Raw genomic sequence first — 27975 nt, 5'->3', positions numbered from 1 at the left:
TTGCCTTTTTTTCAACAACCCCATCCCCATCCCACAAAAGATATCATTGAGATCTTTTCATCTTCTTTAAAGTAAATACTATTAAAAAAACCTAAATGATATTCATGGAATCACTTTGGCATGTTGTTGTAGGAAAAGGACAACGTATACAACTGGCGAATGTTTCTAGGGCCGAGCTGCACAAGAATTGTTTCCTGACGGTGACCCACCCTGGTCATTCAGATGACGAGGAGAAGGGACTGTGCCTTGACTCCAAAGAGCCTTCATGTGGGAGACAATCTACCAGCATTGCATGGTTATCATTTAACCTTCCCAAGAGCAGAGATCTGGAATTTGTCCTTGAACAGTCTCTTCCAGATGACGTCCCTAACCAGTGTTGAAGGCAGTTAGAGTGACAAAATAAATAAGAGCCTGTCTTGTCTTGCAAATGCAACGGGTTATTCAAAGACTATGGTTAGAGAGCTATCAGTTAGAGAAGTTTTCTGAGCCCTGTTTGAGGGCCCACCCACGTCATAAGCTGTCCACCTCTCTTTAAGGGAATGGCTCCTTGCCATGGCAACTCACTCCAGTCCCAGTCTACCCACTAGGAATGTGCTCGATACTCCAAGTTGCCTCAGCAACTTTAGGGCACAGACTGCTGCTACAAATGTCTCCCTGGTCCTTTGCTTCTGCAGCTGGTTTCATACCTTCACTTTAGCTTGTCTCTGGGTGAATCTGGCCGCCGGCTTCAGTTTTTCCATCCGTTCCAGCTTCAGTGCAAAAGCCATGGGATTTCAGCAATGGATACAATCACAGTACTTACTATTCGCAGGTAACAAAGCTCTGTATAAGCACTCCTCTTGCTTAATTTCTGGAAATAAGCCATTGGCAGCCCTCGTTCTGCTCATTTTTCTGCAACAGAAATGAATTTTTGTCTCTCATAGGTTTGTGTTTAAAAATGGAAAGCCAGTCGAAGACAGAGAGTTGGGTTATAGGGTTCCATATACTGTTATTCTTCTCAGACTGGATGCTTAAATTCTAATTACTTATTGATTTATCGATGTGATTTTTTACTAAAAGCAAAACAAAAATGGTGTAATATGCATGAAAAGTAAGTGATTAGCTTTCTGTGTAAGTGCATATGCGAGAGAGTTTCATGCCAATGATGCCTTATATTTTACAAGGATATGTTTCCAATAAGTAAATCTAGTAGCTGCGAGCCCTTTAAAACTTTTCAAAGTGCAGAACACAGTGACTGTCGTCTCTAATACTGCCCGCGTTCTGAGAGTGAGCACAGTTATCTGACATGGCAGGGCTCGGTCACACTAGAGATGTGCAATAGCTACACGAGAGATATTTTGATATTTCTGCAGCTGTTTACCCACAGGCAGTCAGTTCTTTAAATCTCCAGGTCTTTTTTATAACTCTGTCACTCTGTCCGTAACCAAAGTCCCTTGCTCAGAAAGTCATCTTCCTGAGCCCAGTCCTATTCTAATAGCACCTTTTGTTTTTATTTTTGTTTCCACTTTTAACATAAAAAGTATTATATGCCCTGGCCAGGTGGTTCACATAGTTGGAGCATCATCCCATGCACCAAAAGGTCAGGGGTTCCATCCCCAGTCTGAGCACATACCGAGGTGTGGATTCAGTCTCTGATCGGGGCCTGTACGGGAGGCACCTGATCAACATTTCTCTCTCAACACCAATGTTTGCCTCTGTCTCTCTCTCCTGTCTCTTCTCTCCCTAAAATCAAAAAGCATATCCTCAGGTGAGGATTTAAAAAAATAAAAAATAAAATAAAAAGTATTACATGCGGAGAGTGGCTGTAGCGGACACTGTTGGCTGGCCCACCTAAACCCTGCTGTCTTCCTCTTCATTGCTGGAGTGCTGATTTTGTTCACATGACCACTCTCAGAAACAAAATCACTTAGGCAACAGATCTCAAGGAGTCTAAAGACCACCATGGTCATCTCATACCCCTTAAAAAGGTGGCTGGCTTAGAGGCAGGCACATGACCCTATTCAGGCCAGTAAGATGAGAAATTATTGGGGTACTTAAGGGAAATCTTCCCTTGCTGCTAACAGGGGGCACAGGGAAGAGACAGTGCCTTGTCTTCCCCTGGTCACTGACATGCCTGCCTGTGACGTCTGCAGCTGCCGATGAAGCAAAACCCACAAAGGAAGACAGGGCAACAGTGAAGTGGGGTCAGAGCCCTGACGTACCCTGCCTGGAGCCCTGCCTGCCCATAGCCAGTCTGTGCCATGAGATAATAAATCTCCCCAAATTCAAGCTGGGCGCATCCAGGTTTTCTACTGCTTGCTGCCAATGGGTTTTGACCTAATAGCCAAAATAATAAATCAACCCATGCCCTGTCCTTTGCTCGGAGGGAGCTTCTGCCCTTGTTGAGCTGATGATTTTGAAGACTAGCCAAGGTGCCTACTCTTCACAGTGGAATGAACCACTCGCTCATCCAAATTCCCATGAAACCTTGTGTACACACCCTGTTGTTTATCCTGTTTACTGGGGCTTCTTTGTGGATTTGTCTTCTCACACTCACATTGGAAGTTCCCCTACGGAAGAGCCGGATCTGTACCCAAAATTGCATCAGGGGCACCATTCAATAAAATGTTTACCAGCAAGAAGATGCATTCTTGTGAACATTGGTTTTACTGGAAAATAGGCAGCCAGGGTTACAGACAATAACGGTAGCACGGATATTTACGGAGGCCATGAATTCAAAAAAGGGGCCGTGAAATCCAACTGTCCATATGTTCACACAGAGAAAGTCCCATGGATGGCAAATATAAAGGGCATGTGGCTGAAGACTCAGTGTGGGGTGGGAGGGTGAAGCCTTGACTTAGGTGGCTGCAGGAAAAGGACGGGGGAACCAAGAGAGCAGGTCCTTCCTGAGGGCAGGCAAAAGGGGCTGTGTGTCTTAGAAGACTCTGGCCCTTTCTGGAAAAACTGGAGTCTGGCTGTCCGGCTGCTGGAAATAAAGGCCATTGTCATCTGTCTCTACTGCTATCACTTAGTCCTTTAGAATAGTAATTCACCTCTCCTTCCAAGCAACCACATGGGTCTCACAAAGTGGGCCCAGCTCTGTTTTGCATTCTGCTCCTTGACTGATAAACCATGAGTTTATTCTCACCAAGGTCTGCCTCTGCTGCTGCTTTGATTGCGCTGTTGATCTGTTTGGTGAAGATGTCTGGAGTAAGAGCCACACATTTTTGGGTTGTGGTTCTGACGTGGGCGCCCCATGCTCAAAACCTTCTGCCTTCTCCCACGTGCAGTCAGTTCCCATTGACGATGCCTTTACGACGTCTTTCCCATTTGTACTTGGCAGTTTCCTCTGTACTTGAATGATCCACAGGAACTCAGATGCAACAGGTTCAAAACTAAAATCATCTTTCCCATCTTCAGGTTTAGAATTACTTTCCAAAGTCAAAAATGTGGGAAAGAGCTCTTATTTCTTTCTCCCTTTCTCTATCATTTATTAGCTCTTTGTTAATCTTCATTAGTATAGCCACAAGGAATTATTTTATTTATATTTATATAAATATAAAACATAAATATATAAATATATAGGTATAGAGACAGATAGATGATAGATAGATAGATGGATAGATAGATAGATAATAGATAGATGGAATAATTTAGTTCAGAGTTCAAGTTGGGACAGAAATACCCAAATACTGTGATCAGAAGAATTTCATTCTGCCTTTTGGCCCATATCAGTATCCGATTAATGTCAAATCACACATTTTGCCCAGAAAGGCAGCAAGCAAGTAAGAGCATGAGCTTTGGAATGAAAAGGGCTGGGTGTGAATCCCTGCCTTAGCCCTTGCTGTGTAATCTTGAACTAAAGAAATGGTCAGCGTTTAGTGGGTTCTGTATTGAGCACCGGGCTCCCTGGTGAGCACCCGCTTCACCAAGGGAGGTGGGGACTGTCGTTCGCCCCTATTACAGGTGAAAATCCTGAGGCTGCTCATGGTTTGTCCTAGGTCACACAGTTAAGTAATAGACCCAAGATTCAGTTCTGCCACATGCCAAAGCTGGTGTTTATCACCTGGATTCTAAGTTTTTATCTGTACAAGGAGTCCAGTGCTTACTTTCTAGGGGTAGGTAATATAAAGAGTAAATTACCCAATAGAGGCAAGCCACCTCCCTCACTGTCTGACACTAACGCCTCAAATAAACGTGAAGGACCCATTTGCTCACTGCCTGGTTGCGTGCTGCTCATTCCCAGAATTGGTTTTCACGTGGATTCCTCTCCCAGAGCTGTGTTTGTATATATTTTTGGAAGTTTCCGATTTTCAGTTTCAGTGTTCTTTTCCATTTATGTGCTTGATTTACTTTAGTTACCAGATAATAGGCCAGCCCCTTCCTGCCAAGTTTCTCAGCTCCTCCAAGACCCAGGTCATTCCTTTTTACACCTAGTCATCAGCTAGTGCCTAGACCAGCGTGGGGATTTTCCTAATATCTGATGAACAATTCAATGAATTTTTTTACATCATTTACATGTTTATGTACCTCTTCTATAAGGTAGAACCCTTTAAGCATAGCGTTCTGTACCTGGTAGGAAAGCAGTGGGTATATTTAAAGCCTGTTGCTTTGTTGCCTCTTTGACTCAACAATGAAGGAGGCGCCTGCGTTCTGAGCTAACACTTCGACCGGTGCGCCACGCCCTGCCCCGCCAGGTACGCCCAGTCCCTCCCAGACCGGACCCCTTCAGCAGCTCTTTCCAGAAGGCCACCATTGGCTGCAGCCCCCACCAAGCATTTGGACATGTGACAGGGTTGTGAACAGCCGTGTGTCGCTGAGAGCAAAGAGACGACTGAGGAGCGTTCTCCCGCATTGTGGGCGTAGGAGGCCGAGAGTCCTCACACCGAACGTCAAGAAAAGGGTTTTCAGGAGACTCCGACGTGCGCGTCCGCCCCTTGATCGCGAGACCCCTCAGGCCAGCAGCTGGAGGCCTCACCTGGGCGACCAGGTGGAGCCGGTCATGGCGCAGCTGGGTGGGCCGAGGCGGTGCTGGGCGCCTCTGGCCCTGCTGGCTTCGCTGCTCCTCTTTCAGGCGGAGGCAGCAGACCCAGAAGGTGAGGTGCGCGACTTTTGCCGAGTTCCGAAGGCAGTGGGAGGATGCCAGGCTTCCGTCCGCAGGTGGTGGTACAACGCCACCGGCGGATCCTGCCAGCAGTTTGTGTATGGAGGCTGTGGCGGGAACGACAATAACTACCTGACTAAAGAGAAGTGTCTTGAGAAATGTGCTAATGTCACAGAAAATGCCACCGATGATCTGGCAAGCAGGAATGGAGCAGATTCCTCTGCCTCAAGTGTGCCCAGGAGGCAGGATTTTGAGGACCTCCCCAGCGATATTTTCAGCTACGAAGAATACTGCATGGCCCAGGCGGTTACCGGGCCTTGCCAGGCATCTTTCCCACGCTGGTACTTCGATGCCGAGAAGAACACCTGTGATAACTTTATCTATGGAGGGTGCTGGGGCAATAAAAACAACTACCTCTCCAAGGAGGCGTGCCTGAGCCGCTGCTCCGCCGCCGCGCAGTGGTACCCCGCCCTGCCCTGCGGCACGAGGGCGGTCCTGGAGGGGCTGTTCCTGACGGTCCTCGTCCTCCTGCTGGGAGCCTCCGTGGTCTACCTGATCGTCGTGGCGCGCAGGAACCGGGAGAGCTGCCCCCTTGCCTGGAGCTCCCGCGGCGCTAGGGAGGCCCTGTCGAAGAAGAAGGGAACCTGGGGAAGGGGAGGGGAGGCAACTGTAGAATGCCAGTGTTCTGTTTAAAATAGACGGATTGATTTGCGTTTTTGCGATCTTGAGGGCTTTTGATCTGCTTGTTACTGTAGAAGTAAGGAGGGCTGCTTCCCGTCCCCAGGGGCAGGTTGCCGGCAGGTTGCCCCGGGGAAGGGAGGGCTCTGTTCACCTTGGAACGGCCTGGCCTCAGGCCAGAGTCAGTTCCCCTTTGATTTCCTCCAGGTACACATTTCTTTGTTTATGTTAAAACCTTTTGCCCTCTTTCCTAGCACAAAAGTGATGTTTTCCTAGTTTCCTTTGTTTGTTTGATTTGTGGGGGAGGGGTTTGAAGTAAGCAGAAACAAAGTTTTTTTTTAAATTAAGATTCTTAAAGGAAGAGAGTAAAATGTACAAGTTTAATAAAAAGAGCTCCCCCTTTCAAAATTAAAAAAATAAATAAATAACAATGAATGAGTAATTAGCCAAGGACTGTGAATCCCTGACTTCATACATCGCTGTCTCCCGACAACAAACATTTTTTGAGCGCCTGCTTTGTGCCAGGCACTGTGTTGGGCACAAATGTTAATAAAACAAGATCTCTGCCTTTAGGAAGCATACAATTAGTAGGGGAGAAAAAAAACAAGGCATGAAAACAAGACAACTTTATTATTCATAGATGTCTAGGAAGAGGACCGCCACAGTGGTGGTGGCGGGGAAGGAGGGATCCGAGCTTCGACGGGGGAAGTGGACAAGGGACAGGCAGGAGCAGGGCCACAAGAAGGTGCCAGAGAGCTCATCCATAGGCTCGCTTCAGCACAATTGTGTATTTTCCAGCCGTCTGCTGCCTGAGAAGTACAGGGTGTGTAAGTTGAAATATTTTCTATGTCAAGAGAAGGGAGCACTTGCTCTGTTATGGAATGTCTCATTGAATCTCTATGAAAGTTTTCATAATGCATCAAAGCATTGCAGAAAGTAATTTTCAGTCTTCAAAAAAAAAGAAGAAACAAGGCTCTTTCACTCTGGGTAATAAATGCGTTCAGCTCCTTGTGGCAATTAGGCAGCCCCACCCTTGTAACTGAGTTAGTGCGCAAGCCCCTTCGCAGAACTTCTCAGGATTCCCGAGCTGCGGCGCCGCTGACAGCCGTGCTCCTGGGGGAGGTGGGAGGCAAGTGGGAGTTGATTTGGAAGGCACTGCTTCTCTCAGGATTTTTCCCACAATAGAATAAATCAGCTAAGATATCAAGAATGTGTATTCAAAAGAGCTAGACTAGAATCAAGACTCAGGCAAGATAAGTCAGTGAGAAATGGCCCAAAATCAGAACCCAGAGCCAGGAGCCCTGATTCTTAGAGGGATTTCAAATATCTTTCTGGGGCTTAGATTTTAAAAATCTGTTAATAAATATTTGTAAAATGAATGAATTAATGGATAAGTGTAACGTGAAGATTGTGATACCTGCGCCACTTCATAAGAGTTTTAAGCAAAGTAATTAATTACATTTGAAAAGATAAAGTGCTTCAAGACATTTGCATTCTGATTTTTAAGTCAGTGGTGATAAATATCTCTTTAAGGGTTTCAGAGTCTGAGAATACACAGATTCTTTTATCATCCAAATTAGTCCTTGACCAGGATAAAAGAAATAATAACTTAAAGAGCAGGTGTTATATTACACTTCTATTAGATAATTAGCTGGCTAGGATCCAAATATGTAGCCCCCTATGGACAAGACTCAAAAAAAAAAATTGCAAGTTGTAAACAACAGAAGGTCTTCAATAACAGGGAAATAATAACAATCCTAATCCCTCATATTAATCTACTCAACATATATAATATGTCTTACATTCTAACATTTGATTATGTACACCTGAAAGGCACCATTTATTAAAATAATGGTGTTGGCTAATGCTATCAAGGCAACATGATAGTGGGCAAAACATATACTTCAAAACAAAAGAGGCCTAACTTATATCAGCTGTATGACCTTAGACTAAGTATTTTAAAAGCCCGAGTCACGATTTCCCGTTGCTGGCGAACTGGATCTAGCCTTTCATACCCAACATTCTAGGTGTCATAAATAAATGAAATTTAACATACACGTAGCATCTGCCACTGGGAAGACCCTCAGAAATGTCTGTGTTCCTGTCCCCAGTGTACTTCGTAGAGTAGGGCCTTTCCGAATCAGGTGCCATGATAATACTCAAAGAGGACACTCATATTTTCTGGAAACTCAACTTGCAAAGGAAAGCTTTACCAAGGTCTTCTAACTTTATTCCACTTCCGATACTTCTTCCTTGATAAATTTTCCTGAAGGCTTGGACCTCATAGAGCACTAATCTAAATCCTTTGAGACTTTCTCCCTAAGGGGTGCATGTGTGTGTGCTTGCGTGCGTTTGTGTGTGTGTGTGAGGTTGAACCTCAAACTAGTAGTATATATGTTCCATTTCTTATGACACTATAGATGTTCACCCGCTATGTCACCTCCCGGCTCTTTTCCCCAGCCCACATCCCCTTACCCTCCTTCATTACCCCTTTACACTCTGCCAGGTGTGTCCTCCCTGGGTAAGACCCTCCGATGAAAAAAAACTAAATATATACAATGAGAATTAAAACATAAAACAAGCTGCTGCTTCTCTTTCATACTCAAGCATGTTCACCTTTGGGGAGGATTTCCTACACCCTGTCAATCCTCACCCCACCAGTTGTCTCGCTTCTTTGTGCCACCAGTTTTATAACATTTGGCACATGTAATAGACTATTATTTTTTACACGCCCATTCTCCTCTTCCACTGGGAGATCCTGGGCCGTAGGGCCCACAGGCACTGCACAAATGCTACACTGCATGTGAATGAATGAACTGATGTATTTTTCTCTACCGATGTATGTTTCACTACCTAGTAGGAAGGGGCGTGGGTGGGATACTGTGAGGAGCACCCTGCAGACTAGTGTGGAGAGGACCGGAGTCACCCATGTGCTATGTGCCCTGTCCTTGTGCTGCCTCATCTGCGCCCTGCAACCCCCTGTCCATGTCTGTCTCCGCCCTGTGAACTCTGATTACAAAGAAGGAACCTGACTCCTTTACAACATCACCTTTGCCTGTGTGCTGGGTCCTGCCAACGTTTTCAAAGTGTTTCTGTGTCGATCATCTCACTGGATTTACAAAGGGATTATAGGATCTTGGGAAGAAAGAACCACATTTTTTTCTTTATGGTATGTTTCCCTTGGCCAGCAAGAGTGACAGGTGAGAGAAGGAGAGCCAACCCGCAGTCTCTAGAAATGACACCTTGCTTTTTGGCGATGCCAACAGTCTGTAGTGGGCCTATTTATGTTTGCTTCCCACGGTTCCTTCGAAATCGACGAGTGAAAAATATGTGTTGAAAACCTGCATGAGAGGTGGGTTAATGGTGGCTGGGATCTATGCCTCTTACGTCTTATTTAATTGTTTTCCTTTCTACTCCTTATCTTTTTCCTCCTCCTCCCTGGGTTTGATCACCATCATCATCAGCACTGTCTTGGCTTTGTCTGTGCTCTTCCTTTCATCCCTCTTCTATTTGGCTAATTCTTACCCACCCTCCTGGCCCCAGTGTCCCCGCTTGCCTTCCTCACAGCCCCTCTCTGTGCTCCTGTAGCTTTCCACCCCTGTGGCCCTTAATGCTAGCACTGCCCATTCACTTGGCTAAGTGGCTGATTCTTCACCTAACTCAATGGCAGGTATTATATGTTAGATATATTTTTATATAAAATATATAAAGTACTTAGAGTACTGCCTACAGGCAGTAAAACTCAATAACTATTAGGAGTTATTGTTGTTGGTAACTCCCCTCCCACTGTTATATCCCCTGGCGCCTAGGAGGTACAAAGTGAATGCTTATTTTATTGAATTGGAAGATAAGGACAACAAAAACACCCTTCACAGAAACCTAATTACATCTTGCCTTATGCTAGTTTGATTTCAGTGCCAGTACTGGACTCATGGTGTGGCAGAGGGGGAAAGCCAGAGAGCACATTGGGAGGAGCAGGCCACAGCCAGCTAGGATATTTGAGTGCAGACACATTGTCAGCAGACCACAGTTCCCCTTCTAAGGGGCCCTGAGGTAAATCTTGCCTCACAAAATAGATGAGTCAAGGGGATGTGGCGTGTCTGCTCAACTGTACACACAGTCCAAGGCACAGCTTCAACTCAGTTTCAACCTTGCCACCTCTTCAAAGATCCTTCATATCTCCAGCACATGTTACTCTGGGTGATTGACTGTTTGCTCTTCCAGTTGGATGGGCTTGGGCACCCCACAAGTTGGAACTGACATTGTCCCAGGAATAAACACCCCCTGAGGAGCTAGTGTCCAGCTGCGTGATGCTTATCTACAACTTCTCTTGAGCAACTGAGGCACAAGACCAAATTGGTCTTGCCAGTCTTTTGAGAATCCTCTCCAACTTGACCTATAAAAGGAGAGAGTAGCAGGGGAGTGGGTCCCACTGCCAGATCACAGTCTCACACTGTACCCAGCCAATTTGGCCACTGGACACCGTTCTGTGACAGAGGAGAGAATGGGAGACTAGTCTTGCTAGTAAATTTCTGTTTGTAAATTTCCCTAATAAAGTCTGCTTTTGCATGACACTGAGATGGCTGCCTTTACCTTCTGCCCGCGTCAACGACTCCCTGACTCCCTTTAATTTCCTCAATAAGCATATGAGATTAGTGTCATCAGCCCTTTTTAGCAGTTGAGGAATCTGGAGCTCAACTGATTTAGGTAACGCTCAAGGACTGAGAGCAAGTGGAGAAGCAAGTATTCGAGGCCAAGCTTGTCTGACACCAAAACCTTTGTGCCTTGGCTACCTGTCTTGTGTGCAGCTACCCCTGCCCATGAGGGGTATTGCTAGAGGAAAGAATCCTGCTCACAGCTCCTTGCCAGCCCAGATACATAAATTCTGGTAGTCCCTCTGAGCCTGCACTTAAAAAGGAAGTGAAACATCAGTAGCCCAACTTGATTATGATCCTTTGGACAGCAAATAATATCCCTTTCTTCTAAGTAATTGCCATTGTACAGGTGAGGCTTTTCCAGAGCATGAACAGAGCATCTAAGGGAGGAGGCAGCTCCATGAAGAGTATCTATTCTCTTCCTGTTTGTCCATGAAAACCAGGAAAGTGCTATGTGCAAATTCACTCTGTGAAATTGAAGGCTGGGATAATCTCTCATTCTCATGCATCATATGCTGCGTTTCAAAGGGAAAGAATATGCATTAAAAAGATTTGTTCAATCTTAAACCTGCCTCTGAGCATCCAGGATCAATGTAGAGGCTGATTAAGCTGTGCTCTATAGATTTCTGCAGTCAAGTTCATCAAGGCGCCCATTTCTCTTCCTCTAATGATGCTGAACCCCAAGCTCTCCTCTGAAGTACTTTAATTTTCACTTGGTCACTGTGAGAAGACAGTGACTTAATGAACTGCAAATAGGAAAAGCAAGTTACATAAATCATCTTTGTGTCCTTTTCTGTGGTCCTACGGTGCCTGTTCTTTCAGCATGATGGTGCCTCCAGTGGCTTCTTTATTCTCAACAGTGGAAATTAAATTATAAGCCACAGTTTTGGCAATGCAGCACACCAATAAAAACATACAATAATTAGGATAAATAGCAAAGATGAATTAATGTTAACATGGCACAATACTATTTTATCTTGCGTTGCAATAACTTTCTTCCAGCTGATTCTTGTTAAGTCTTTTATTATTATTTTTTTCCTTCTTAGAGCTTTATTTTTTTCTTTGATTTATTTTTAAAAGTTGGGGGGGGGGTGTGTATATATATATATATATAGAAAAAAAAAATCAGGCAGATTTTTCAAAGTTTACTTCCAGGAGGGGAACGACTGACTACACAGCCGTCTTTTTTTAACTCTCTGGCAGATAGTCCTGCCTTTGAAAATGACAAGATAATGAGTTTGAGGTTTCAACATAGCTCTATGTCTTAAAGGTAGCATTGAAAATTAAAGTGAAGTATTAATTAAAGATTAATCAAAAGTGCTAGACCTCTAGTAACTCCACTGCTTTTTGCTTCATTCTGAATGGCCCAATTTGAAAGTGTATTTCAATTTAACTAGAATTTTAATCAGCTGGCTGGAAGTTGGGAGAACAAAAGAGAGAGGAAGAAAATGAAACAATCCTGAGGGTAAATGCTTAAAAACGCATCAAAGGCTGTTGAAAAATAAGCTCTTAATCTGTGTCATGTTGGAGGCTGTGTCGTCTGTGTAATGCTGATAGGAGGTGGACAGGGTGCATTGGTTTCTCCTGCCTTCTAGGGTGGCGGCGTTACTGAGATCCGCCAGTCAGGATGGGCAGCCTGCTTTCCAGAAGCACAAGCCACTCCTGCTAATGCCCAAGGGGGAAGCCGGAAACCCAAAGGAGTTCACGGGCATCTCCCAGTAGAGACACAAAGGGGAGAGCAGAGAAATCAAGCCTGTTTGACTCCAGGTGGCCTAAGTTCAGCAACTTTCCCTGCCGGAAGGGTAGATTTTACCTACCCCCAGAACCTCCCAGGAGGCTGCTGTTGCTCTGCCCCATCTCTCACAAAATCTTGGATCTCAGAACTGAAAAGGAAGACAGGATGTGGAATAGGAGATATGACCAAAATAGAGGGAGGGTACGCGGCAGCCATGAGTGACAAATGCCCACTAGACTGAGACAATCAGAGTGTATTAATGATATGGTATTAAGACACCGACAATAGAGTCCTAGGCCAATGTCAGACAAGTATTCTGTTCCTTGGCTTTCTCATCTCCATCAGTTGTGCAGTAAGCAGAGAGGCTGCTTGCTGGCCTCCTCGCCAAAGCAGTGTCAGCTTTCTACGGCTGGAATACCTGGGGCCCAGCCCTGCAAGCTCAGGGCTTTGCAAAAGCCACATAATGAGATGAAATCCTGGGGTTTTAAGAGTTGCAGCTTATTGGCATCGGCTGGTCATAAACCTATCATGAATAAGGATAACAGGAGAGACAAAGCATAGAAGAATCAAATTGTAAGGCTGGAGTAGATCTCAGAAACGGTTCCTTAAAAAACACAGTATTTCTAAATCAGGTTCAGCTTAAAGAGAGGGAAAGAAGAAAGACAGAGGCACCCCTGTTCTACTGAGCGTCAGTCTCATGCATTCTTGAGTTAAGGGGCTACGCTGAGACCCGAGTCCGCTCCTCACCCTCAGCCGCCTCTCTGTCCTCCCTTGATTTCCTTAGGTTTACATCAACCCTTTCTCCCTTTGGATGGTGGTCCTTCCTGAACCTCATGATGAGAGTTTCAGTCACCTTCTGTTCTAGGAACAAACAAAGGCTTAGAAATCGACCTAGCCTGGACTCTGGTTCTATCTGAGCAAGGCTTTGAACAAGCCATTTGCCTCTCTAAACCAGTTTCCTGGCTTATAAAACTGGAGTGACAATTACAATGACTTCACTGGGCCGCTGTGAGAATTGAAATGTTAACCTGCTAATGAAAGCATCTAGCACAATGCCTGGCACACAGTAGGCACCTGAACAGATGCTAGTTCCCTTCTCCTTCCGTGCCCTTTGTGGTTTTTCTGGGATTGCATTGGTTTGCCATTGCAAGTATCTCTCTTGTGACTCCTTTTCCTATGCATGAGCATGAAGTATTTAAACGGAGCTCCTTGCTCCTGCCTTTATTTGCATGGAGCTCACTTTGCAAGATGTCACAGGAAGAATCCTGTGAACCCCCACTGAATACCACCTCAGCCCCTCACTGCTCTTTGCAGCCCAGCTTCTGACAGCCAGCTCCACGCAGACAGTGCTGGAGTTTCTTGGGGGCAGGAATTGAGGCTTCAGCAATCATGCATATAACAAATGTTTGCAGTCACCGAAGCTATAAACTTGGTAAGGAATTCAAGTGCTTTAAAAATTAAAGAGCCAACTGCAGGGAGGCTGCAATGGGCTGTTCAGAGGATTCAGAACACATCCGTGGAGGGCAGTCTTTGAATAACACGAATCTCTCCTGCCTACAATCGTCATTACTGGAAAATCACTTAGACCCTCGAGCAGGGCTCTGTGTGTCAGGAGAATAGGGAAGAACCAAGAAGAGCTGGAGAGCAGTTCTTGAAAGGGGACTTGTTGGGCCACATGATAGGATTCTGGTAGCCCTCCTGGGTCCTATACCATCAGGGCTCTCTACTGTGGGGGCTGGTACGGTCTCCTATAGGGGCCCCGTCCACTGATATTGTCATAGAGTTTGTACTGTGCTCTGAATCTACAATTTTGCTCATTAAAAACAATTGTTGGATTCCTGGCCCATTGGAACAGAGCTGACAGGGGGCGGAAGGGGAGAAAACAGCAGCCACTAAACTCCTTGTCTGAGTGAAGGACTGGACTAGGAATCTAGACCTGCATTCTCATGTTTAATTCACGAAAAAGGTAAGCCCTTGCTTGAGCAGGTGAATCAGTGAGGGTCTCATTAGGAAATGACAACACACATGAGGGTAACTTAGGGAGGCTTGGGTAGAGGGACTCCGTATATAGGCGTGAGAGGCGTAGAGAAACCACAGGGGAAGTTCAGTACCCAGCACTGGCTCACTGTTCTTGGACTGGAACAGACAAATGAAGGAAAGAGCCAGGGACAGAAGGCTGCCTTAAGGGGAACGGTGGCCTCAGTTGAGGAACACAGCCAGCCCAATGAGACTCTGGGGGCTGGGGGTGGGAGATAATGGAATAAATTCCTTAGCCTCATGCCTCTTCCTTGCTCCAGCCTCGTGCCAGGGCCCCTCGCTGGCTAAACCCAACCAGAAGCCAGAGCAGGGAAGCAGATGATGACCATAAGCCTCGCAGAGCAGAGACAGGTGGAAAAGGATGGAGGCAGGATCTAGGGGTACAGCAGAGTATCCAGCACAGGCAGGGCTCTGAAGGGTGTGAGAATGTGGACTGAGCATGGGGAGATCCACCCAGGGAAAATATGCTCACCTCCTCGCCGCCTCATTGCGTTGGAGTTTAGGAAGGCTTTTCGCATCTTCTTTCATTTGTTGTCCCCACAACTCCATGAGGAATTATCCATATTTTACACATGAAGCTGCTCTCCCCCTACCCAAGCCTCAACAATCTGGCTGGGACTTGAAAGTGGAATTTGCTGGAACTAACTTGGGGCTAAATCCACCATGTGAATAGCACACCTTGGCTGATGGCATCCCGTAAGGGTTGTCTCTGCCAAAGGATGTTCTCATGAGTCACTGCTGCTGCCCTCTTCGGTACTAAGTGCCCTTCACGTCCCCTGCATTTATATAGCACTTTATAGTGCTTTCCATCCACTGTACAGAAAGGTCATGGGAAACCCACAGAATCCTGTGGCCCCCTGGAAGCTAGAGGCGCCTCCTGGGCAGGTCCCGTTCCTCTGCTCCCCTGCAGCATGGACTGTGCTGTTGTGTACAACGCAAAGAGGAAACCCACTCAGTCAGTTAAGAGAGGTCACACGTGTTAGAGTAAAATGACAATAAAGTACTTGCAGAGGTGGAGAAATAAATGCCGCGGAATGTTCTAGGAAGGACAGAGCACTCATAGCATGTCAGCAAAGGCAACGTGGAAAGGTAGCTTTTTCTCTGAGTCTTGGAAAAGTCTAGGAGTGGGACCAGCAAAAACGCGAGAGGCCCACAGGCAAGGCTCTACTTCTGCATGTAATACTTATGGAATTAAGAACAAAAATATGTGCAAATGTAAAATACATGAAGTGTAATAGACTGCGTATCATGTAACAGGTTCAGTATATGAAAAGCTGGGTTCTAGTCAGACTGTCTGGGTTCAGATTCTGTCTCTGACACTCCCTAGCTAATAATGTGACCCTGGCAAGTTACTTAGCTTCTCTGTGCCTCAGTTTCCTCATCTGTAACAGACAAGACCAGTAATGTAAGTACGTATCTCCAAGAGTTGTTATGAGAATTATATGAATTACAAATTTAAAGAGCCTAGCATAGAGTACATTCTAGATTAATAATTATATTACAAGGATGCTGCCAGAAGTAAAAAAAAAAAAAAAAAAGATTTAAAAATAGTTTAAGAAGCATCAAAACCTGATTAAACATCACCTTTTGACACAATCTTTGATAATATATCTTCACCATTTTTTACACATCCTCTACTCGTGTTGTTTTCTTCCACGTGTGAACGCGCAGTGGGCAGACAAGCGCAGCAACCCCCTGACCGAGGCCCGGGAAGCACCACTTTGGGCATGCCTAACGATTTCCATGTTTGATTCAATTAGAGTAGATTAGATGTCTAGACTCAGCTCTTTCATTTTTTCTGTTTTCCACTGATGTTCACAAAATAATAAGGGAAATGCAACGAAATGGTCCAATAATGGAAGAACACGGCAGAACGAGCGCCGCGGTTCTGACACACGGCGCCGGGGAAGCCGACGCCAGCACCCGCTTCCCAGTGGTCACTGGCCGCGAGGTGAGGACGTCGGAATTTATGGAGTCGGTCAGCGGAGCAACAGTGCGTGAGAGACGTCGCACCGCGGAATCTGACCAATCTACTGTGGCTTACAGAGATCTGTAAAACACACGAAAGTGCAAATGGTTCAGGAGACAAATATCCCAAGGTCCGGGAGCATGTGAGCAAAGGCCTGGGCGGAAGCCATGCCAGAAGAATAAGATTTTCAACACGTGACTGTGAACAGATCACAGGGCAGGGGTCAGGAGAATATCAACGTTTTAAATAAATATGGATCGGTGCTGGGCTGAACCACACTGAAGCCTGAGGCAAAAGGAGAAATCAATATTACTGATCCTTTCTTGATTTTTAATTCTGAAGTTTTGTTCATCATGGGTTTTTGGCATTCAAAGTTTTAATTTTTGTTTAATAGTGCGTTAAAATATTATTTATTTTGATTACTAGATTTTTTGATGCCCCCCTTAAATTTTGCAGCGATGGGTGCCACACTTGCCTCGCCCTAGTCCCAGCCCTGCTAGAGTGTCGGTGGTGTGAAGGGATGCGTTAAAAGAGGTGTCACTGAAGTCACCTGGGCTGCCTGGGATCGAATCCTGGCTCAGGTTGACCCTCAGCCACATCCTGAGTATGTTACCTTGAATAATTTACTTTCCCTCTAAATGTTTGGTTTCTTCCTCAGGAAAAGAGTAATAAATCGTAACTCATGAATTTGTTGTTTATCCACCAACAAATATTTATTGAGCACCTATTATGTGCTTGAGGTATAGGAGAATAGCACTTATGAAAACAAAAGTTTTTGCTCTTCTGGCATTTCATTTTGCTTTGGGAGGGTAACGTCCGATACAAGTAAATAATTCATACCGTGTAGCATGGCTGTGTAAGTCCTTATAAGAAAAACAAAGCCGGTGAAGGGGGCCTGCGCGTGATGGTGACAGGCAGGGAAGAAATAGATGGGACTCGTTTAGAGGGGGATTATTGGGTAGAATCAAGGAGATAGTTATCTTTGGAGTGTAGCACAATGCCTAACATATTGTAGTGCCTTAATAAATAATTGTTGTTTATCTCAGGTAGAAAAAGATGTTTGGAACGGCAGGTTGAACCAATGGTTATGGCTATACTGCCACCTTTGAAGCTGAGACCCCAGGATTCCGGACAATTCTACCACTATGTGCATAGACATAGCATTAAAATGTCAACAGCTGTCTATTGTCTGGTTCAGCTCCAGGAGCATGGAGATCTCTGGCCCTGAGGCCCTGAATATGCATTTACTGAAAAAAGTTTCACCCTCCCCTCCCTCCATGGTAAGCACACTTGGGCTTCACCCCATTCCTCACACGGAGAACAGAGGGGAAAGACGAGACATGCTGCAGAAGTAAAAAGGGTAAGCAAACCAGAAAACAGCCCCTCAGTCACTGGTTTACCAAAGTGAACGTGATTCCTTTCTGCGCAGCATGCAGCCATGAACAGAAAACACCAGCAAAGCTGTTGCCCTTGACTGGAGCTGGAAGGCCCACTCGAGGGTCCGGACAGCATTACTGTGGCTTCCCATGGGTCGGCTGATCCAGCCCGGCCCACGTGGCCCTCTGCCAACACTCTGGATGTGATCCTCCTGGCATTTCACCAACTCATTTCATGGCTTTTGGGTTACAGCAGAGCAGCATGTAAAGAAAGAAGTGCAAGTTTCCTTTTCTTCCTCTGGACTTTTTTATGCCTGTTACAAAACCAAGGAAAACAAAAGTAAAGAAAATAAAGTATTACCTGGGTTGGAAAGACTGAAGCTCAGGAAAAGCTTCTAAAAATCTCTCCATTCATAAAACCTCTAGTGAATTATTAGGAAACAAAAGAAGATGGGGCAGGGGATGGGGAGGGAAGGGGAGGGGAGTCGGGCCGAATTTCCTCCTTAAACCATTGTAGGATTCTAGACGGCTTTTCATCTAGAACTGCTTCATGTTTCCCAGTTGCATCATGGTCTTCGATTCTTTTCAGCCTTTGCATATAATAGTTGGACCCTCCAGAGAATGCATTCTTCCCTGCCCCCACCCCCATTTCTATCTAGATGATACATCGCAATTCCTTTCAATTCTTCACAACTCAGGGCAGGTGGCATCTTCTCCAAGAGGGACTCATGAGCCCTCCTCTTCTCTACCAAGTCCTGTGAGATATCCCTTCTCTGTGTCTCTGGTGTACCACCCTTTACACTCTATTTTTATTTATTGAGTATTGCCATGTGCTATGCGCTGTTCTATATACTAGCAAGACATGAGTGAACCAACAAACCATCATGGAACTTCCGTTCCATGGGTGGAGCACAGTGGACACCTAAACACCTGAATATACGCGCGGTGGCAGTAAGTCCTTTGAAGACAAATTAAGCAAGAAGGTAATGATAATGGAATAGAGAGAGTGTTCTTTTACATAGGGTGATCAAGAATGGGGGTTTTAATATGAGTTATGACCTCAGGCCTGAAGAAATTGAAGAGCAAGCCATATGAATATCTGCAAAAAAGGATATTTTAGGCCAGGATTAGAGGAAAAGTATCTGCAAAAACTCTCAGGTGGGCATGTGCCTTGGAGGAGTCAGAGCAAAGCAAGGAGACCGTTGTACGGGCAGAGCTAGGGAGAGGGGGCAGCAGAGTCTTCAGAGCCGGGAGGTGCAGGGCCCTGCAGCCCATGGTCGGGGCTTCTGGTTTTCCTCTGAGTGAGACAGGAAGCCACTGAGGGGTTCTGGACAGAAGAGTGACGTGTTCTGACTTACATTTACCCAAGTTCTAGCGGGAGTTGGGGAGGGCGACGAGAAGCGGTCAGATTCACGGTATCTTTTGAGGGTAGGGCTGCCGTGCTTTGCTGGTAGACTGACTGCGTGATGCTAAAAATGGAGAAGGCAAGGATGGTTCCAAGGTTTAGTAGAGACTTGTGAGACACGGACTTTCCCTCTTCCCACCTGTTTCATGGCCCGTGACCTCCTTCACGGGGGTTGAGGATGCACCTGTCTCAATTTCCTTCTAGACTCTAGGCTCCCTGAGAGGCAGGAGCTCTGTCCTAGAGGGCTCTGCGAGTCCAGCATCTAGCACCCATGTATCCAACTTTCAGCATCTAGTGCCTGGTGTGCATGAAGTGTACAATATTCATCTGAAGGAGGGAAGAATTTTAGAATGAATTAATCAGCCACAGCCCCTCTACTTGGTAGTTTGACCTGGGAAAGATATCCTCAAAGTTTCTGGGGATTTTGCTATCCAATGACCACAACTCAATTATCCCACCGAAAGCAACACTTCCCTCACCAGCTTGTGGTCAGTTAGAATAATAACTGGTGTAAAAGTTGACAACGTGTATTATCTCACATAACCCTTACATCAGCTCGGTGAGGTGCTCTGGTCGAGGAGCAGCACCTGTCCTCATTCTATAAATGACAAAATTGAGGCTCGAGAATCCTGAGCCAGTTGCCAAAGGTCACAGTTAATAGATGGCAGACTGGGACTCAAACTTACGTCTTCTGACTCTAAACTTCAGGCTTTTCTCTCCTACCAGGGTGGCTTGGTGTTAAGTAGTTTTCAGGGACAGATGGCTTTTCAAATACGGTTTAGGCTAATGGAAATGAGTTTAAATTTCTGTATCAGAGATTTTATCTATTGATAGATATGAGAAAGAACTTGCCCAAAAAAAGAGGACTATCTGATATTCAGGAAAAACATGATAGTTTCAAACTATGAATTCAACATCATGCAAGGAACTTGGGTTGGGGGAGCCCCCAGACGTATGAAACAAGATCAAAAACTTTATAGTTCATGGAGCCATGTGACAAATATTTGCTGAATGCCCACTGTGCACCAGTCAGGAACGCCCATTATACATGCCCCATGGTGTCAGTGCAGACTGAGAACATCCTAAGTGCTCACAGTTGAAGGCAGTATTGCATGGCAGTTTCAGGTTCGGAGTCAGGCTTTTTAGGTTCAAATCTTGGCAAATCCTAGGTTCAAATGATTAGCTATGGGACTTGGAAAAAGTCGCTTAACCTCTCTGAACCTCATCTAGAAAACAAGAATGATGGCTGTGACCACTTTATAAGGTTTTTATAATGATTAAATGAGAAGATGCAAAAGAGAACTCAGCACAGAGTAAATTGTCAAACAAGGACAGAGAGAGAGAGGAGGGAGGGAGGAAAAGGGAGAGAGAGAGAGAGAGGAATTATTTCCAGTAGGGAGTAGGATTTGAGCTGAGTTCTAGAAGTTAGATCCAGATGTGAAAAGGGGAGATTGGGGGGAACTGCACTGGACAGACCTCTCAATGTAAAAGAAAAAAAAGCACAGCAGGGCCGTGGGAGCCCCACACCACCCCGCCCAGCCCAGCCCCAGTCTCCAGGTCTCAGCTGGGACGGAACACCTCCTTACCCTACTTCCTCCTAGAGGGGCTTTAGGGTCTTGGAAATCTGCTAGAAAGTTCCTGTATTTTTTGTTTGCAAATCTGCTAAGAAACTTCAGAGGGTGACTATGTTTCAGTTCCTTTAGCTCATTTGCAGCTCCTTAATGAGGCTAATTAGCCCCAAACAAGTCCCACCTCCACTGGGCTCTGCAGAGAGATCAGTTGACTGTAAACCAGCAAGTCTGTGACCTCCGTCCGTGGCTACAGGGTCTTCTTCCTGGGCATCCACCTTATAAAAGCTTAATTCTTAGGCATTTTACACTTGGTAAGAGTTTGCAGTGGCCCTGGATCCAAGGCCACCAAGTGCCAGACACCAGCTCTGTGGTCGGAAGATGGCTGCCACGGTGGGCTTCCCACATGTGAATTAAATCGAAGACCCAGGACCAACCTGGCTGGAAAGAAAATTCCGGCAAGAGATTTACCTTTGGAAGTTTAAATTGTTTATGGATGATTTCCTCCAGACTCACACTGGCAGACGTCCGAACATGAAATAAATATATATTTAAACTCCTACTTAGTGATATCGAGTGAGAGGCCTAAACTCGCAGTCATCTTCTAGAATGCAATTATTCTCAATCATAAAACTGGGCAGGTAGCCATGGATACTAATGCCCTGGTTTTTTGCCTCCTTTTTATGTACCTTAAGATGTCACATCACTGCCTCTTTCCTGCCCCATGAGAGGATGGCACGAGGAGGTGCCTGATGTAAGGTCCTCGCCTGAGGCCACTAGAACAACAGCTGTCATCGAGTTGGCGCTGATCACGTCCTACTGAAGGCCAGGGACTTTATTATACGTGCTTTTCCTATGTCATCTCATTTAACCTCTTAGTACCCTGCGTGATAGGCACTATTTTATTTGTTTTACAGGCAAGGAAACAAAGTTTCTGCAGGGCAGGTAAGGAAGGGGCCCCAGGTCTCCTAATCTGTCAGTGACAGAGGCCCCATTCAAACCCAGATCTTCTTCAAGCCACAGCTGAGGGGTGCAGCTGTGGCCCCCTTCCCCCCAATGAAAAGGACACATCGATTGTGGCTTCTATTCTTAAATAACCACCGTCAAGAGATGGGCGCTCTGAGCAGGTCCCTGATTCAAAAGACAACTAAGTAACATGGAGAACACAGGTCTCTAGGAATCAAAGATCAGAGCTGCAAACTCAGCTCCCACGGTCGGGTGACTCAAAGCAAGTCACTCTGCCTCCTGGGACCCCTTTCCTCAACTGTGAACGGAAGGGTTGGTTCAGGAAGATCTCTTAAACTGCCTTCTAGCTCTGGCATTGCATCATCCTATGATGTGCCAAAGGAATGGAGTCAAAAACGATGTATTTTAAAGGAAAGGAAAAGAGCAAGATGCTCATTTTGGCAGCTGTCAGTTTTGTGAGTCTTTCAAGGAAAAACACTGTTTTTCAGTGCTGAGACCAAAAAACCAAAAATATACCCAACTAATTTATTTGCTTTCTTCTTTAAATAAAAGTTAAATTACCCTGTGAGGTAGGATCAAGATTATAATTCTGTTTTGACAGTTGAATGAACTGAGACTCAGAGAGGTTAAGTGACTTAACTTGGGATCACATAGCTATTCAATAGCCAATGACAAACAAGAGTTCACCTGGTATCATTTGAAAGACTGTCCGGACTGGATTATGGAAGAGGCCTTGTGCTCAGTAACCATACACACTGCGCAGAGGTTCTTTGATGATAATGTGAGTGAAATATACAATGATGGCAGTGAAAGTGATGATAGAAAGTAGCGTTGGGCAGTGTACACTGCGCTGGGCATGGAACCAATGCGGATTAAAATCTCACCCCACGAGGTAAACACACAATGCAATAAATATACAGGTGATGTGTTATAGAATTGTATGCTTGAAACCGATATAATTTTATTAACCAATGTCTCCTCAAGAAATTCAATAAATTTTTTTTGTAAGTCCCAGCCCTGCCACTTACTCATTACACCATCTTGGGCAAATCTTGGGACTCCCCCACTCCCCAATACCTGCTTCTTCATAATAGTGTCTTAAGAAACAGGACATGATGATAGAAAGCACTTGCCCGTTACATGGGAGTTCCCTGCCTATGCTCCCTGAGCCTCTCCTGACTCGGTTTCCTCACCTGTAAATTGGTTGGGATCATACCTTCACTGCTCTATGCAGTCTAGGTAGAAAGTTATACCACTGAAAGGATATAAACTAACCACCCTGGGCTTTCTGCCCCACGCCTGTCTTCCAGCTAGGAGGACATCTGGCCACCTGATCAAAGGACACAACTGCTTGTGAGCTTCAGTGTATTGAACCAGTTCCAGCAAATGCCAAAGGAGCTGCCGGCTCTGGCCTGGAACGCGTGCTGTGTGTGCCCTGACCCCAGCCTCCCAACGGGATCTAAAGAGGGTAGCATCTCCTCTGGCTTTTTATCCTGACAAAGAACCTGCAAGTTTTCCCTCCCCACCACCACCTAAATGGGAAAAGCAGGGCCCAGGGCAGGGGTTGGCAAACTTTTTCTTGGAGAGCCAGATACTAGTTATTTTAGGTCTGCAAGCCTTAGGTCTCAATTACTCACCTCCGCCATGAACACAGCCACAGATAATGCATAGACAGGTGGGCCCGTGCTCCAAGAAGGCATTATTTACAAACACAGATGGGTCGTAGTCGGCTCACCTCCGGCTTGGGGAAAAGCCACCTCACTCGGTGATTCACAATAAGCCGTCCATCTGTGGCGATTCCCACCCACGTTCTCCGCTTCACTCCTCCCAACTCTCCGGTGAGTGGATACAGTTCTTTCCAAGACGTTTGGAAGCCTGATTTAGAACAGTTGAAAGGCTTGGAAGGGTTAATCATTCTGGGTCAGGATTGGCTAACAGCTGAAACAAACATCCCCTGATCTCAGCAGGTCAACACAAAAAAGGTTATTCCTTGCTCATACTCTGGCCCAGCCTCAGTTGGCAGAGCCCGCCGGTGGCAGGGAGGGTGCTGACCCACTCACAGCCCAGTGGCTCCGCCCCTTCCTGTGCCATGAATCCCTTTGCCAGTCTGGTGCAGCCCAAGGACCTATCTCTGAATAATGTTTGAAATGAATAAAATACAATGCATAGGATTAAAAAGGAAACCAATTGTGAAATAGTTATCAAAATATTAAAATAAAAAACAATTATAATATAGTAATGTGTGTGCTGCTTTATTCGTGTACTATTAAATCTGAGATCTAGCAGCCACTCTGAAAACTACTATAATTACAAAGTAGTGATGAGCAAAACGGTATTTTGAGATATTGATGTAACGACTGCAATGGGATAGGAAAATATTTCTGATTTCTATCAGAAAAGGAGTCACAGGTACTGTTAATGCTGCAATGGGTTGGTGCTCACTTTCATAACTAAAAAAAAAAAAAAAACCACTAACTTTCATTTAGGGATTAACAAAGATAAAGAGGGTATATTATATTTTCCATCCCAAGTTCCAGCACTACAGACGTCTTGGGCATCCAAGGACCTAAGTTTTAGAATCCCAGATCCATTACCTAGGTTGGGCCTCAGAATCTTCCCCTGGAATCTCTGCCTTCAGGTGATGGATGGAAGAGAGAACAGACAGAGGGTCCCGTGCACACGGGGGCCAAGCCCAGAAAGGGATCGCAGGCCATACCGATCTGTCGTAAGGGCAGGGAGGGGCTTGTTGTGGGGGCTTTACCTGTGTACTCAGAAGGAAATGAGAGGTACAAAGCAGTGAGCCCGAGAAGACTTTCTCACCCTTGGGGGGCCCAGACTTGAACCCTGACTTTACGGCAAGCTCTCTTCTCTCTTCCCACTACTCTACACTGCCTTGGTAATTTGGCACACAGCCAAACCACCTCACTTCCTGGAGTCCAGGGTTTCTCTACTTCAGCACTATCAACATTTTGGCCAGGCAAATTCTTTGTTGTGGAGGGCTGTCCTGTGCATGATAGGATGTAGTGCATCTCTGGCCTTCACCCTCTAGGTGCCAGTAGCACCCCCTAGTGGTGAAAGCCAAAAATACCTCCAGACACTGCCCAATTTCTCCCGGCAGGAGGAGCTCGGGGTGGACTGCTCCTGACTGAGAACCACGGTTTCAGTGCCCTTCCCTAATCCTTGGAGTTTGGTGTCTGGCGTACTGTCTCTGGAATGTTAGAGCAACTCAAAAAGAACCAACAGGCCCCCAGAAGTTATGGTTATACAGGGGTGGGCAAAAATAGGTTTACAGTTGTTCATATGGAAAATAATACAGTAATTAATGAATAAATGATACAAGAATAAACTCTGTTCTTTGCATACTTAAAACTGTAAACCTATTTTTTCCACCCATCATATATTACATGATCCTTTTAAAATTGAAAGACTAGGGCAAAGAAGTCTCAATACACCTTTTCCCCAATCTCCTACCCCTGTATTTTTGGCTGAATGTTCAAGGAGGACTACATTCCCCGACCTGAGAGAAACCTGAGCCAGCCACACCGTGATGTAAAGTTAGCTTGGTACCAGTATTTCATTGGCAGCAATGATACTCACTTGCCAAGTCAGATAAGAAACGGACCAATAAAAGTAGTTAAATGTATTATAAACGGAAGGCTGTAATATGTTTCTGCTAATGACCGCATCAGCTGCATACTGACTCAGAGACAGAAGATCGGCTCTGCCAGTCCCACAACCTTGATCGTATTGCTTAGTCCAGATAACGCTAAAGGTCAAGTCTACAGAAACCTGGTGTCACAGAATACTAACGAGTATCTAAAGAAGGAGTTTATCTTTCATGGTTGTATGAGTTCTAGCAAATATAGTTAAAATTAAGCAGATGTACTTACTGCAGGGCTTATCCGAGCATTTCATGCGCCATGCCCTTTTTTTTATTAACTTAATCTTTATTGTATTTGTTTCCATTACCATTTAGCCATGCACTTTTACCTTCAAAACGGGGGACATAGCGCACCGAATTTCCCACTCAACATTTTCGTCATCGAGTGTTGCCAGGGACTGATACGCTCCCAGGATGCACTTCACAAAATGCTGCTGGACTCTGTCTGGGTCCCAGCGTCGTCACCCTTCACTCTGGGGCAGTGCTGTCGGCCTCCCGGCCTTACAGAGCTGCTGGGAGAAGGAACGGGAAAAGGCCTGGGGACGTGCTCTGCAAACTCTGAAGAGTTATAAAAGTGTAAGAGGCCATTACTAATGCATATTTATTAATAATTGACTAATGATAAAACCTTGCCTGCCTCACTTGGATGTCAAATTGATGAATGTAATCGTTGAAATAATGGAGACCCCAGGAGGTTCAGGTGTGGGCCAAGGTTGAGCAGCTGGAAATGGAGACACGGCACAGATTAATAAAGGTGGCAAATACAGAAGCACTCTGAGCTCAGGAAGGCACTCTCCGCGGTGCCGGTCGCCATTGTTGTCCACGTGGTTATTACTTGGACTCTCAGAAGAAGTGAGTGGTATTAGCCACCCCACGGTTTGGAAGTAAGGGGGAGTGCATGCTAGACTGAGTGGGAACTAGGCTTATACTCTTCTGCCATCTACCCAACCTCTTTGAAGCTTTGTTCCCTCACCTACTAAGTGGGGGTTTTATGTAACACCTGCCCTCCAGAGAGGGAGGGAGAATTGGAATACTCCGTGGGGTATCAGGATGGGAGCAGCGGGACTCTAGGGTGGGAGGGGAGGCCACTGAGAAGACAAAGCTTTCTCTCACAGCGTGCGGTCGCACACAGCTTTATGGAGACCCCTCTGAGGCTACAATTCTGCGGGGGGCAGGCATATGCAAGGGCAACAGGAACAAGGGGCGTGATGCTGGACCTCCAGGTGAAGCATGCAGTGAGCATGCAGTGTAGCACTGACCTGAGGGTGACCTGCAGGGTGCTGAGGTGCTGAGAGGGGCCCGGTGATCTGCAAGGGCTCCATCCTAGCGATGGGGCTGGGACCGACGTCCTCCCACTTCTCATGTGAGTGTGAGCCTGTGCTCTCTCACATCTCCAGCCCTCACCTGGGCAGCCTGGGTGAGCCATCTGGACAGAGGGCAGGCCACTGCCTGATGGAAGTCAAGACTAGTGCTAACGTCTCCCATTTAAGAATCCCCAATGTGAGCGTGCGTAATGAAGCTCCACATCCCGATATAATGGCAAAACCGTGTCTCGACATTGACGTGGTGCTTTAGGCTTTTGAAGTGTTTTACAACCATCAATTGCCTAGACAATAAGGTACCAGATAGTATCATTGGTGGAAGCCTCTTCCTTCAGAGCGTGGGGCTTTTACTGGTGGTGTAACTTTTAATTTGTTATATATGACTGTCTTTTTAATCTTTCCTACCACCCTATGCTTTTCTCTTATCTGACTTAGTCTAAGTGAATTAATGCTGATTGAAAAGTTTAAAAAGTAAATCAACTTCTGCATCTTTATTTCTAAGCCATCCCTGAAATAAATCGAAGGCTCACATTGTGTGTATTCTTAGCTGAGAATGCTGAGCTACGTAGGAGATGGCTCTGCGGGGACCCCCCGTCCTCACGGCTCTTACCAGGGGCCTGAGGCCAGCAGGACTCCCTGCAGCTGCTTCCTGCCTTTCCTGGTACTCAAGCCAAAGGCCAGAAATCAGCGTGGGAGCAGGCAGGACCTAGGGCGGTGTAAAGAGAACCCCAAAGCTTCATTCACACTTTTCACACTGGGAAGTAGAGGAAGAATTCAGATAATCAGTTCCTTCCTCTGTCAGCTTTTTTGTCACCCTAAAAGTTCTTGAATCTTACGATCTTACAGCTTTGCATGGGACCTGGGTTTCTAATCAGGTAATATATGAGACAGACTATCTATTCATTCAGATTTCAACCTCAGAAAGGCCCAATCTGCGGTATAGCCTTTCTGTCATTTCCCAGTGATCTCATGCCTGTTGTTATGTCTCAGGGCATGGCCTCAAGATTTGTGAATTAAGATGGCAGTGGTGATTTACCAACCAGCTACAGGGAGGAGAGAAACCTTGATTTGTGTTTTGCCAATTTCCATGGTGTAAATGCTTCCACTCTGGCAAATTTCAAGCGAACAATGGGACATCACTAAACATGGAGATGGGAAGAGATGTACAGCAACCCATCACTTTTTACTATTTCCATCATGTAGATAAAATAAATGCCAATCACCTCCAGAGCAAAGATGATAGTAAAATGTAATAATAGAATTAGGAAGGTAATGAGTTTCGAGGGTACATTACTATTGTTTCAGAATAATTAAATTCATTTAATTGAATTCTTCTATAATGTAATTGTTGATAATGGTGTGTTTAACGGCCAGCTTGCAAAATTCATAAAAATTTAATAGTAGGCTCTCACAAGTGGGTTCAGGGCGCTCCAGCACGTCGTTGATTGTCATAGCCTTTTAACAATGTCATCACCTTCCAGCCAGACACCACCAGAAACATGCCTCTAGTTGAGCAAGTC

At 45.6% G+C, this 27975-nt stretch overlaps 2 protein-coding genes across 3 annotated transcripts in view; both read left to right on the top strand.

Annotated features, from left to right (window-relative positions):
* The window catches only part of CA10 (carbonic anhydrase 10), a 440279-nt gene that overhangs the window by 252179 nt on the left and 160125 nt on the right, over nucleotides 1-27975 (top strand). The window lies entirely within an intron of this gene.
* LOC129080155 (kunitz-type protease inhibitor 2-like) lies at nucleotides 4982-5776 on the top strand. The gene has a single exon (XM_054585429.1). It carries the CDS (start codon nucleotides 4982-4984, stop codon nucleotides 5774-5776), a length of 795 nt encoding a protein of 264 aa, XP_054441404.1.

Source organism: Pteronotus mesoamericanus, unplaced genomic scaffold (assembly GCF_021234165.1).
Source record: "Pteronotus mesoamericanus isolate MK-2021 breed Mesoamerican mustached bat unplaced genomic scaffold, CSHL_Meso_final contig_84, whole genome shotgun sequence".
Taxonomy (NCBI): domain Eukaryota; kingdom Metazoa; phylum Chordata; class Mammalia; order Chiroptera; family Mormoopidae; genus Pteronotus; species Pteronotus mesoamericanus.
Note: the sequence above shows the minus strand (reverse complement) of the source record. Positions and strands in the feature narration are given on the sequence as shown.

Excerpts from the sequence above, each read along its gene's own strand:
- LOC129080155 (XM_054585429.1), top strand. The coding sequence starts at position 4,982 with ATGGCGCAGCTGGGTGGGCCGAGGCGGTGCTGGGCGCCTCTGGCCCTG.